Genomic DNA, 12,394 nt, shown 5'->3' on the forward strand with positions numbered 1-12,394 from the left:
GGCATTGACCGAAACTTACCATCCTTTTTTCACCATCGATCATACGATCTGAATAAACGAGAAACTAAAAGCAGATTATATAACACATTTTAAATTTCAATTATTATTATCATTTATAAATTATTATATTTAAATTAAAGTCTTTATTCAATCTCACGTGATCCGAGTTAAATTATTTTTAATTCAATTATATTTCAATTATATTTCGATTATTTTTAATTCAATTATGCTTCCATTATTACTATTTTTATAAATAATCAAATATAATTATTTATTTCACTTTTTCATTATTTAATTGATTAAATAATTAAATATAATTAAGAAGAAAAAATAATTGAATACAATGATGAAGGCTCTTTAAAATATAAAAGAAAGAATTAAAAAATGAATAAAAATAATTGAATAAATAATTAAATGTAATTAAGAATTAAAAATAATTGAATACAATGATGAAGGCTTTTCAAAATATAAAAGAAAGAATTAAAAAATGAATAAAAATAATTGAATAAATAATTAAATATAATTAAGAATTAAAAATAATTGAATACAATGATGAAGGCTTTTCAAGATATAAAAGAAAGAATTAAAAAACGAATAAAAATAATTGAATAAATAATTAAATATAATTAAGAATTAAAAATAATTGAATACAATGAAGGCTCTTCAAGATATAAAAAAAAAGAATAAAAATAATTAATTAAATTGCATTGAAAAAAATTAATAAAACGTCAGTAACTGGAATCACGCGAGATTGTATAGAAGGCTTCGATACAACCATACACGGACGACACGCGAGAACCGCGCGGCGTTAAAAACATAATTCTTCATAATTATCTAATTATTTCGTTAATGACGCGTGCGTTCGTAATAGACGCGTGAAACGCGCTCTCGTCGGGCGTATAATGCGTTACCTCCAGACCTCGCCCCGCCCCATTACGGCCATCCGTCATTTTCACACCTCGGAGTGATAGGAACGCGAGACGCTTTCGGAGGAGGAAACGCGGCAATTGTATACTGTCGCAGACGTACGGTTGCGCGGCGATAAGCCTTCGCCTTCGTCGTCGTCGTCGTCGACTCCTCGCATGTCGCGGTGCATAAAATTAACTCGCGAATTAGTGCCGCGCGCGCACGCAAGTGTTAGACACATATATGTATGTGTATGTATGCATGCGACGTTCGCTTAAGACGTTTCACGTCGAAGTTTATCGACGCTGTTAGCGGTGACGACGAAAAGAAATCTCCTTGGCGAAAAGAAGTCGCGATGAATTATTCATACCGATAGATATCGAGCGAGATAAACGCAGAAGAGTTAGGTAAACAATGTTACGTAACAATTCTTCGGCAAATTGCGATTTAAAATAATAAAGGTTTGTGCTCATTAATCATGTAATTAAAAATGATTTAAAATTCCTGCGATTGTAATATATTTATTTTATCAAGAGAGAGAAAGAACTTTGTTTTTAGATTTAAAAAAGAGACGCATTATACATGCATATATACGAATAGATAAAAATTCGGGAAAACATCTCTCTCTCTCTCTCTCTCTCTCTCTCTCTCTTTATAAAGGTATCGTGTCTTATCTTAATATCAAAACCGTCCTCGCGTGACTCACGCGTGAACTCGCATTTATCACGCATATATCACGCGTCATTCCTTCGTGCCACGACCTGCTCCCTCTCGAGAATTCTTTTGAAAAGGCCATCGCTGACAACAAAAATATTTCTCAGCGACGTAATCGCTTCGACACAATTTTCCTCCGCTCTGTATAATTTTTTCTCCAACGAGAAAACGTTCTGGTAAAATCAGATTCTTACAAGATCGCTGTAAAAAACCCCTGTCGAGCTGCCCCCCCTCCACTTTTCAAAGATAAAAAAAAATAGTGCACAATAATGAGCTATTTATGAGCTTTCACATTCCGCAAATTAAAAATTTTATGTTATTTTAAGATATCTAAACGCCGATTTATGTACTCTTTCGTTTGATTTCGGACTTAAACAATTTCTCTCGTGAGCTGTATCAATTAAAGGGTTATTTGGGAATTAAGGGGATGTATATCAGTTTGAAAGCTCATAAATAACTCTTAATTCTGCCGCAAAGATTGATTCAATATTTTTATTTCTAAGTAGTGGGGGGGGGGGGGGCTAAGTCGACTCAGCCCCCCACAAAAAGTATTAAATGTAACGAGCTCAAAATTTTTAATTTGCGGAAAAATAGCTCATTATTATGCACTATTTGTTTTTTTTATTTTCGAAAAGTGGGGGACCAGCTCGACAGGGGTGTGTAAAAAAATGTTCCGTAGCGAGAGATTCCGTCAGATAAACTTCTTGCGACCGTAGTTGTTAAGTGTATTATATAGTTACGATATCAATTTGGCATGTTTCCCGCGAGATGCGAAAAAGCGGCGGGCTATACTTGGCCAAGAAAAGAAAAACGGAAACGGAGCCGAAACGACCGATCGCTCTTTCTCTCTCTCTCTCTCTCTCTCTCAGACGCACGTATTTCTGGTGTGTGTTGCAGGGATTGGAACGCGACGGGCAACGTACGCGTGCAGGAATCCTGGCCGACGTGAACTACTCTCGCCGCGACAATGTCGAACCATTCCAGCACCGAAGGATCAGGCTCCTTGATTGTTTCGCGCGCTACGGTGAGTCCCTCTTTTATCCCTGAGAAGATTAGATCCAGCGAAGGAGAATCGAGCGAGGCGTGAAACTTACTAGACACTCGAGATTGATTGCTTCTGCGCTGGCGCGTAGAACCTCCACTGCTGGGTGATTCCGTTCAGATTTCAGGATCGCGTTTTCCTCGCATTTTCTTATCACTTCGCGGAGGAAAAAAATATTAGCCACTATAGCTGAAATTTTAGACGTCCTTGAAAGAACCTCGCATTAATCCTACAAATGGAATTGGGTCTCCGTAAAGTCAGCCGTATTTTCATATTGCTTTTGATCTGCTGAGCAAAAGATATAATAGGCTCAAAACTAAATAATGGCCAGTTACTTGATTTACAGTATCAAACAATACTTGCAGAGCTCGAGTTCGACTGACTGTAAGTCAGTAACTGTACATTATTTAGCTTTGAACATATTATATTTCTCGTTTAGCAGGTCATAGGCTACAACACATGAAAACCAACTGATTTTACCAGGATCCAATTGATTTTTAGTTATCATGTCTAAATTTTAGATGTGTAAGTAATTTAACAGGGAATTCCTCATTAAACAATAGCTAAAAATAATTAATTAGCTAAATTTTTTTAAGTATGATAACTAAATTTCAGATGTAATATTGGGATATCTATTATAAAGTTTAGTTATGGTAGCTAATATTTTTTTCCGTGCTGTAACGTTAATGTAAATATTAGTGACTCAATTTTTTCTCTCTCTACGTTTCTGCGCTGTAGATCTGGAAAGAAATAAAGCGACAATTTATAAAGTTTCTTCAATTTGTCGGAGCGCAACTCGATTCTGAAACCATAACGCGAAAGGTTTCAGGTTTTTTTTCTTAACGCGAGCAAAATATATATATAAATCGAAGGAATATATTTTCCCCGCAATCTCGGTCGCCATTTAACATTGGCCGACGAGCTGCTAGAATTTTAATGAACTCGGTATAACGATCGGGGTCAGTTAAACGACGATCTAGGGCATGACGGCGTCAATTTTTTTCTTTCGTCCGCCCGTAGAAAGTCCGATTTTCACGTGCAATGAGTACCCACGCGCGGCTCTCTGAAACTCGATCGCGTCCATGAAAGTATCGCAAAACACGTGGAGAGAACCACGTTCTTTCTTTTTCTTCTACCCGCGCGCGCGCGCGCGATCGACTCGCGATCTCTATCTCGATCGTTTAATCGATCCATCCTATCGATTCTTACGGCCGAGTCGAGCAAGAGCTCTCACGCCGTGACCGATACCGGGCTCGATTCCTCCGCAACGCGGATTAAATCCGGGACGCGGATGTTTTGCCCCAGTTTCACTTGACAGGCCGATCTGCACGGCGAGTTTGTTCCGCTCACAGGCAAACTAGGCGATTGGCGGCTTCGATCGCCTCGTTGGATCCATCGATTTGCTCTTTCTCTCTCTCTCTCTCTGGTAGCCAAAATCGATCGTCCTCGCGCGATCGGCGCACCTTGTCACCTCGTCGTTCCGCCGTCTTCCGACATAGTCCGCTTTAATTACAAAAATAAGGATAGGAAGGGAGAGAGAGAGAGAGAGAAAAAAACGAACGGACGAGCGGCGAAAAAATCGTCCATCGGTCAGTCCCAAGCAAGAACGAGAGCCCTTTCGTCGCGCTCAAACGAAGTAAACTCTCGTTCCTCTCGAGAAAACATACCGGTCCTCGCTCCAATTCCGATACATCGCTCGTATAAGGAGGGAATGAGTCGTTCTTTGAGCGACGTCCAACGAGCAAATTGGATAGGCGGGACGCCAGAAGTCGGAAAAGCATGTGGAACCAACCGATTCCGAGCCGATCCTTGACGATCCCTCATAATGGACGGCGTCTATAATGTCGTACGTTGACTGATCGGAGGCAACACGCGAAGGGGAAAAGCGTTTCGAATTTTTAATGGCTTCTACTTTCGTGATAGAGTGGCTTGAAGAGGAAAGTGAATTCACTAATGAAAGAATAAGAATATAGTTAGGATATACAGCTTCTTGTCGATCGAGAAACGATTGGAAACGTCGATTGATCGTCGAATAAAATATATTCGGAAAATATGAATGTAATAAAATATTTATATTCGATTCGCTCTTTCTCGCCCCCTTTGTTATTACGTATCGCGCCGATCGAGTAAAAATTGAAACGTCAGGTGGCCGGTCGAGATACGCGTCTCTCTCGGGTATCCCGAATTTTTTTCGAGAGGGAAAGCTTCCTCCTCGAAGGCGAAGAGGGGAATGCGCCCCGTCATTCCACGGATCTCCCCGACCCGGGAACCTTCGAAATGGAACCCCCGAAGTCCTCCGTCGAGGGTGACAGCTATGAAATCGTTCGTGATTGCTCCTCTCACTTCGTGGCCCCCAATCTTCGGAGGCTCCACCAAGTAGTTATCCGAAGGTACTGTCGATCGGTTCTCTTCTCCCCCTTCTCCCGGAATTTTTCTTCCTGTCGAAAAATACAGCAGAAGTCTCGACGCGAGGTAAATCTTAATAGAAATTCCCGAGGTAAAAAAGTTGCGTTTGATATATAAAATAATGTTACAATAGTGTAATGATATTGTAATAATACAGAGGTCATAAATTCGTAAAATTTATTTTATCTTGTTCTTGTAGAATTGAAAAATTCAATCTGACTTGACTGCAGGCAATCGCGATTTATCATAATTTCCGATAAATATTGTGAACGCTGCTTCGTCGCGTGTTGATAGTTTTTTTGTTGCGACTCGGTGGACCCAAAATGGCACGGCTTATTACCCCGATAATCGATTCGGCTGGTTCGCATCGCGGCTCGTTTCGCGCCGGCGATTTTTCTCAGGTGCGCGATAGTGCTGATTCACGGAAACGGCGGTGTTGGGGGGTTTGAGAGACGAAAGGGGGAAGGGAGAAGGCGCAGCGTCCTGGAAGGAACGCGCGGGGTTCTCTCTTCGGGTGAGATTAACACGTCAAAGACGACGCGCCCTCTCTGTCTCAGCAGTTGCCTCGTAATTCCCGGTGGATACAGGACTAATGGGTTATTTCAGGTAATTAGCCGCGGCGAGGTCGTCGTTCCTTCCAACACGGATGACTCTCCTTCTCTCTCTTTCTCTTTCCTCGCGCACGTGGGACTAATCGCCATTTTTTCTCTCCCCGTAAGATGTCCTGGGATGGACGCTTTCTTTAATTAGTCGGCCCCCGCGATGTTGCTCTCGATGACTCACTTTCACGTTGCTTGTAATTCAGGAGAACGTCGTAGTAGGCGAAGGCCGGGGACTAGAGGGTAAATTGCAACAGTCATCTGCGCCTTTCACAGTTGCGACACAACTCCGTTGCGGAGTTTCATAGTCAACATTGGCAGAACGCCGGATGGATAATGGCGAATTCTCTCTGCTACGGCAAAGACGCAACAGAATTCGTGACTATCCTGTTAGGGTTCAGTTGCACCTAGCGCACACAGTTGTTCCAGATTTCACAATTGAAATCAAAGATTCCGGATTCAAGGAGCGAACAGAATAATCTGTGGTCGAAAAATAAAATTCGCAATGCTTTTTATTAATATTTTCAGGGTGTATAGTTAAATTTTGTAAAAAAGTTCCCTGAGTATTCCCTGATCTTCCCGGTATTTTCGTTTATTTATGTGATTGGAAAATTATCAAGAATGCAGTTTTTCTAGCATTTAATATTGATTTATTTATTGTAAAATTAATTTGGACAATAACACAAAGTGCGATATATCAATATATCTAAACGCTAAAAATATATGCAAGAATATAATATAAAATAAAAATAGAACACAAAAAATAATTTATTATAAACGTGTTAAGGAATATTAATTTATTTAAATTAATTATTTATTAAAGTATTTGTTTATTAAATTATTTATTTAATTATATATTTATTAAATAAATAAGAAGTCAATAAAAAAATCGCATAAAATTTTTATAAAAACTTAAATATTGCAAAGATGTGTTAGACATATGTTTCTTTTTTTTAAATATTCCCTGAATCCCAAGCAAATTCCATGAGAATTCCCTGATTTTTCAAGGTAAAGCAAAATTCCCTGAGAATACCAGGTTTTCAAGGTTTTTCCCGGGAATATACATCCTGTATTCTATACATATTACTCGTAATTATCCTAACTCGACCGATTCTTTCAACAAGAACTTGAATTGAAGTAGAAGAAGCGGCGAATGAGATTGCGGCGCAGATTTTTCGATCGAATTAACAATCGCGATCGTGATCGAGCGATTAAATGCGCGACCGCGAATTCGGCAATTATGGCGCTAATGATGGGTAGCTCGCGACAGCTTTCTTCGTACCTGAAGAAGAAGGAAGGTTCGCGCGTTCACGCGCGAAAGAGTATATATCCCGTCGAAGGTGCGAAGGCAAGAAGGTAGATCGTCCGAGAAATCGGCTTTGCCGAGTCACGCTATATAACGAACTTCAGCCGGGTGCTAGTTCGAGACAAGCAAAGCCTCCTTTCTCGTGAGTCTTTCTCGAATCCGAATCACGGCTAGTCGCAACATGCGACGCAGCCAAGAAGAAGAAGATCGTTACCTTGGGAGAGACTGGAGAGAGAGATCAAGGGTCAGTTTAGCTCGGAGGAAGAGACGTCAAACGCGGTTGGTTCGCATATGGCTACCCCCTTTGGTTAACCCTAGTAATCCGCAATCGTTAACCACACGCTGCGAAGGATAAAATAAGCGGCATTCAAATCGTTTGTTTATACAATAATTGTCTTTCTTCATCTTCTTTGCTTCTTGAAATCTTGAATGGAAGAAAATCTATCTGTAGACGGAAAAAGCGGTCTGTTGGAAAATATAACGGAAGTCATTAAAAGCTTTAAAATAGAAAGATCTTTGTGCACTCACCACTTTGTTCTTTTGTTTTCAACTTGTTCCCACCTTGGAACACGTGCGATGCAACGAGAAGTGTTCTTTTTTGGTAATTTCCCACAGAGGACTCTCGCTCTATCTTTTCCCGAAAGGAATGTTTCCTTCGAAATTAGATCGGCATTTCTCTCCCAGATCTCTTCGCAAGATTTCTCCAATGACAGCCGATTAAGAGCGATTCGCCGCGAAAGCCGGGAACGGGGCGTCGGCTCGCTTCGTTAATTCCTGATTTTCCTCGGTCCGCATCACTTTTTAATTGACGCCAGAAATTGAACCGGAGAACGCTCTCCGGGGCTGTCCGTTCTCGCAGAGTCATCCTCAGCTACCTCCTCATCGCCACCTCGCCTCTTTCCCTTCTCCCTCCCCCCTCCTGAAATCATTTACGCTAGTTCTCCTCTCGTTCAGGATCGGATTAAGCTGTACATAAAGCGGAAGATTACACTGTCATAAGATTGCTCGCGCGGACTGGACATGCGCCTCGCCATTATTCGGAATATTTGCTTATATTAGATCAGCAACAAGTTTCGAGTCGCCTTGTAACGTTGTCGAAGCGAGATGACGATGTACGATGTCGATTTTTCTTCGCGAGGAAGATCAGAGTAGTATCGATATTTCTAAATCTTGCAATATATTTTTTTTTTTAACTTGAAGAAGCAAGTATTTTCCTCGAAGCTTGAAGCTTCAGCTTTAAGTCCAATCTCGCATTCCCCTATGCATACATCAATTTTAACGAGTTCTTACTTATGAATCACTTTACGAAATTATTTCCACATTTTCTTCTCATAAAAAAAAGAACGCATCAGGGTTTCTAATCTCGGTGTAGAAAGAGACTTTTAGACAAAATCTCTGGAGAAGACCGAGATTTCAATCGTTCCAAAAAGACACCCAAGGTCAGCCTGGATGTAGCCCGGCTGCGAGAGATGTTATATACCGGCTTCACAGCTCGTCGCACATTTTCCATCGGCTCGCCAGGTGTTTCAGTCGCGGCTGTCCCGCCTGTCAGTTTCCAGCCCACGGAGATGCTGCCAATGACACCGATCTTTGTCCCACCCGCGCGTCCGTCACGCGCCGGTTCTCTCGCCTCCTACCTTTTCCCATCCCTCGCGTTTTCCCGCTACTGTCGTCCTCGTCCTCTCAGGAGAGCTGCTTTTGCAGCTCGCGAGCACGAGCGAATTGTGCATGCAGCGGCTCGGACCGATCCCGGGTTCCACCTGTCGTCGCTGCCGTCTCTCGTCTCTCCTCCTGGTGAAATCAATGTCGCCTCTCCGCTGGTCTCGTCTCGTCTCGTCTCGTCTCGTCTCGTCTCGTCTCTACCTCTTCTCCTCTTCGCCTCCTCCGGCAGTCGCGCGGCTGTCATCGACAGGAGCTCTCGACTCGCGTAAAAATAATTACACTGGAAAGAGAGGAGGACTGCGGACTATACGCTGGATCTTCGTTCGACGGCCATTGTGACATGAGCGAACGGACGGCTTAATAAGCTCGACATTGATAAAAATTTATCCGCCACGCGCGCTTCTCCGAGACTCGTCGAGTCATGTATCCTACCGGAAGTTTCTCGCACGCCTCAAATGCGAATTTATATTCCATTTATTCGAGTAATTAAATATATTTAATAATTGTGTTCGATAATATCGATAATATGAATCATGATATTGTTATGTTGTATAATCTGTTTCTCGTAGCTGTAAAATAAATAGGAAAAAAAGAAGGATCCAAATTGGAAGCTGGGATATTTATTTTGAGCAATTTGATATATAATTGGAATATTAATTTTATCAAATATTATATTTGATCCCCGGAATATATTGAAGATTCCACTTTGTCCGATATCACTTTGTTCGTGCTCGCTGGCGAGAAAGGCATTTCTCAATAAAGCTCAAGAGATATATATCGGATATCGCGAGATGCTGCGTCAGAGATAATTAATCGTGATTATCAACGGGGAAAATACACGTGGCATCGTGAGAAAGGAGCTTGAAGGCTCGCGGGAAAACACACGCGAGGGAGGGGGAAGGGTTAATAAAGGGCTCGCAAAACGCTTCGCTTCGACACGCCGTGACAAACAATCATCGATCTGCCGCGGAAACAATGATTCGCTCTTTGTGTCTGTGCTATCGGTTTTTTTTTGTTTTTTTTTTGTTTTTTTTTAAAATATAAATCCCCAAAAGACCGGTAGCAATTGCAATCAGTAAGTTTATATTACCACTTCGTTGACGATGCCATCACCCTCTTCATCAACGCGGCAGCTCGTCAACAGCCATTTACATTCGGTTTTTGTTTGCCATTTACACAAAAGCCGGGATCGTTATCCTTTTTTCCCCAACTTTAAACAACTCTCTCTCGGCGTAACAAGTACAACCATTGCCATTGAATTTTATCGGCTCGATAAATATATATCAGTATCTCGTAACTGGAACAACTGATGACATTTTGCGACAGTTGTTGAAATATAAAAGGGCTATACGTACCGTAATATGCTCGAAATAAATATACCGTGTTTCAATTTCGAGCTTTTTTTTTTCCTATTTTACAGCCACGAAAGAGATTACTCCAACTATTTAATTAATGCTTAAGTACTATGATATATAAACCAGATTGAAAGTAGAATTTTAAATTAAAATTTTTTTATAATTTGTAGATTTTGTGTTTTAATTTTGCGCTGATTCTTCTATCATTAAATATGCCTAGTTTGTTTTCTAAACCATAAGTCACTTTAATTCGATTCGATTTTCAATCTTGATTCAGCGCTGGTTACTATATATTGTAATAACGGGGTGTATATTCCCGGGAAAAACCTTGAAAATCTGGTATGCTCAGGGAATTTGGTTTTACCTTGAGAAACTTAAGAAACATACGTCTAACATATCTTTGCAATATTTTTAAGTTTTTTTAAATGTGATTTTTTAAATTGAATCTATTATTCAAGATATCAAGATCTTATGTAAGTTTCATAGAAAATTGTTCAATTTTTTTTAATAGGTAATATTTAAATACATTAGTACTCCTGATTTATTTAATAAATAAATAAATAATAATTTAATAAATAATTTATTTAAGCAAATTAGTATTCCTTATAAGACATTTATATTAAATTATTTTTTGTTTTATATATTTATCTTATATTTTTGCATATATTTTTCGTGTTTATAATGGTATATATATCGTACTTATTGTCCAAATTAATTTGCAATTAAATCAATATTAAATGCTAGAAAAACTGCACTCTTGATAACTTTGGAATTGTATGAATAGAAAACAATATACATATATTGAAAGCGCATATAGTAAAGAAACTTATTTTAAAAAGCTGCATCTACAAATTTTCTTATTTTACCTGGAATTTTAAACGAAAATATCTGGAAGATCAGAGAATTCTCATGGAAATTTTTGACAAAATTTGAGTAGACACCCTGAATAATCTTAAGAGAATAATAATTCGATAAATCTTACTTGATATTTCGTTTGCTTTTTCTTTTCTAGAACCGAGTCGCTGTGCATCGAGACGCTGTCGCGCGGAGCTGCCCCAGCCCAGAACCAGTTATGAACATATGATTAAGCTCGTTTTAATAAGTTTTTATGTAGATCTTACGCGTAAGGATGTATAATAAAAATAAGTGTTGAATAAACGAAATACGTTGAGACATCCGCCACTGATTTGACACAGTTGACAGCTAGAACGCACATCCGGTACGTATTCAACTCCTCGTCTTTAAATCGTCTTTAAATAGGTACCCTTTTCTTGCTGATTCTTGAATACTCGCGATATTTGGGATACTCGTGATAATTGAAAAAAAAAAATATATATATATAGAATGAACAAAGAACGCGATGCTTCGACTAGGTAGCCAACTAACAAGTTCGTTCCTTAACTTCTCTAATTGCAATCGAAATGGAACGATGCTGCGATCTCTTCGCGCGATTATCGAATCGAAGGGAATTGATATTCCCCGGGAAATGAATCGGGGTACATATTTTCTCGAGGAGATTATAGCTTCTCGATAGATCCGCCATGTTTCGGATAAAGACGAATGGCCGACCGCGTTTAATTTTCTGATGCGAGCGAAGAGGGTCGATGTACGAAGGAAGGCGGATCTTGGCTCGTCTTCTCTGCCGACGTCGTCACCGTGGAGATGAGAGTATGGCTGCTCTCCACCGGAAACTTGATGTTCGCGTGTAATTTTGAAATCCGAAGGAATATATTTCGCAACGATACGGAATAAGAATATATATTTGCTATTGGAAGAGAAATTTATATTTTTTATTAAAAGAAGAAAATCTTTCGCTTTTTTATGCATTCAAATTTACAATTTTTGCAAAAAGATAGCGAAATAAATTTTATACATTTTTAATCCAAACCGTTTTCTATAATGAAAGATTTCTGTACTATTAAAGTATCAAGTATTAAAGTATAAATCAAAATTGAACGCGATATCAGGTCGATAGACTTACCTCGTCAGATTTTTCTTGGAGAGGAGTGATACATTATTTTATATACATATACTTCTAAAACAGAGCCCATCTTAGATTTCCTTCTCGGAAATATTTTTGAGAATTTTCGGGCGCATTATCATGACGAAAATGACAATGTACGTTTGATTTCGCCGGTGTTTTCGACGGTGCTTTCGAGTGGGCTACTCGCGATCTATCCCGACAAAGGCGAACGCACGGTATACAAGAAGGGAAGATATTGGCTCGTCTTTTCCATCCAATCGTCACCGTGGAGACGCGGATGCCGTGGGTGTTCTCGTGGATTCTCGATCTCGGGAGAGTCTGTCTCCTACATGGACGAGAGAGCGAACCCTCTCCGGAATCTCTCTAACCCTCCCTCGTCGCCGCGGAGGATCGCAAGGACGAGGGTTGCCGGCGAGGTCT

At 39.9% G+C, this 12,394-nt stretch overlaps 1 protein-coding gene across 2 annotated transcripts in view; it reads left to right on the forward strand.

The window, feature by feature from the left end:
* Soxn (SRY-box transcription factor soxNeuro) overlaps positions 1 to 11,163 on the forward strand; it is a 108,514-nt gene extending 97,351 nt beyond the window's left edge. The window contains exons 3-4 of one of the 2 annotated variants that reach the window (XM_083058581.1): positions 2,518 to 2,644; positions 11,003 to 11,163. In XM_083058581.1, coding sequence (XP_082914707.1) covers positions 2,518 to 2,569 — 52 coding nt within the window. In that variant the 3' untranslated portion in view covers positions 2,570 to 2,644; positions 11,003 to 11,163. The remainder of the gene's footprint in view (positions 1 to 2,517; positions 2,645 to 11,002) is intronic. The other variant, XM_083058582.1, reaches the window with a different exon arrangement.
* Positions 11,164 to 12,394: the final 1,231 nt, after the last annotated feature.

The sequence above is a fragment of the Prenolepis imparis genome, unplaced genomic scaffold (genome assembly GCF_030444845.1).
Source record: "Prenolepis imparis isolate NDT839.2.m4 unplaced genomic scaffold, iyPreImpa1.0 SCAF_2, whole genome shotgun sequence".
NCBI classification, from domain to species: domain Eukaryota; kingdom Metazoa; phylum Arthropoda; class Insecta; order Hymenoptera; family Formicidae; genus Prenolepis; species Prenolepis imparis.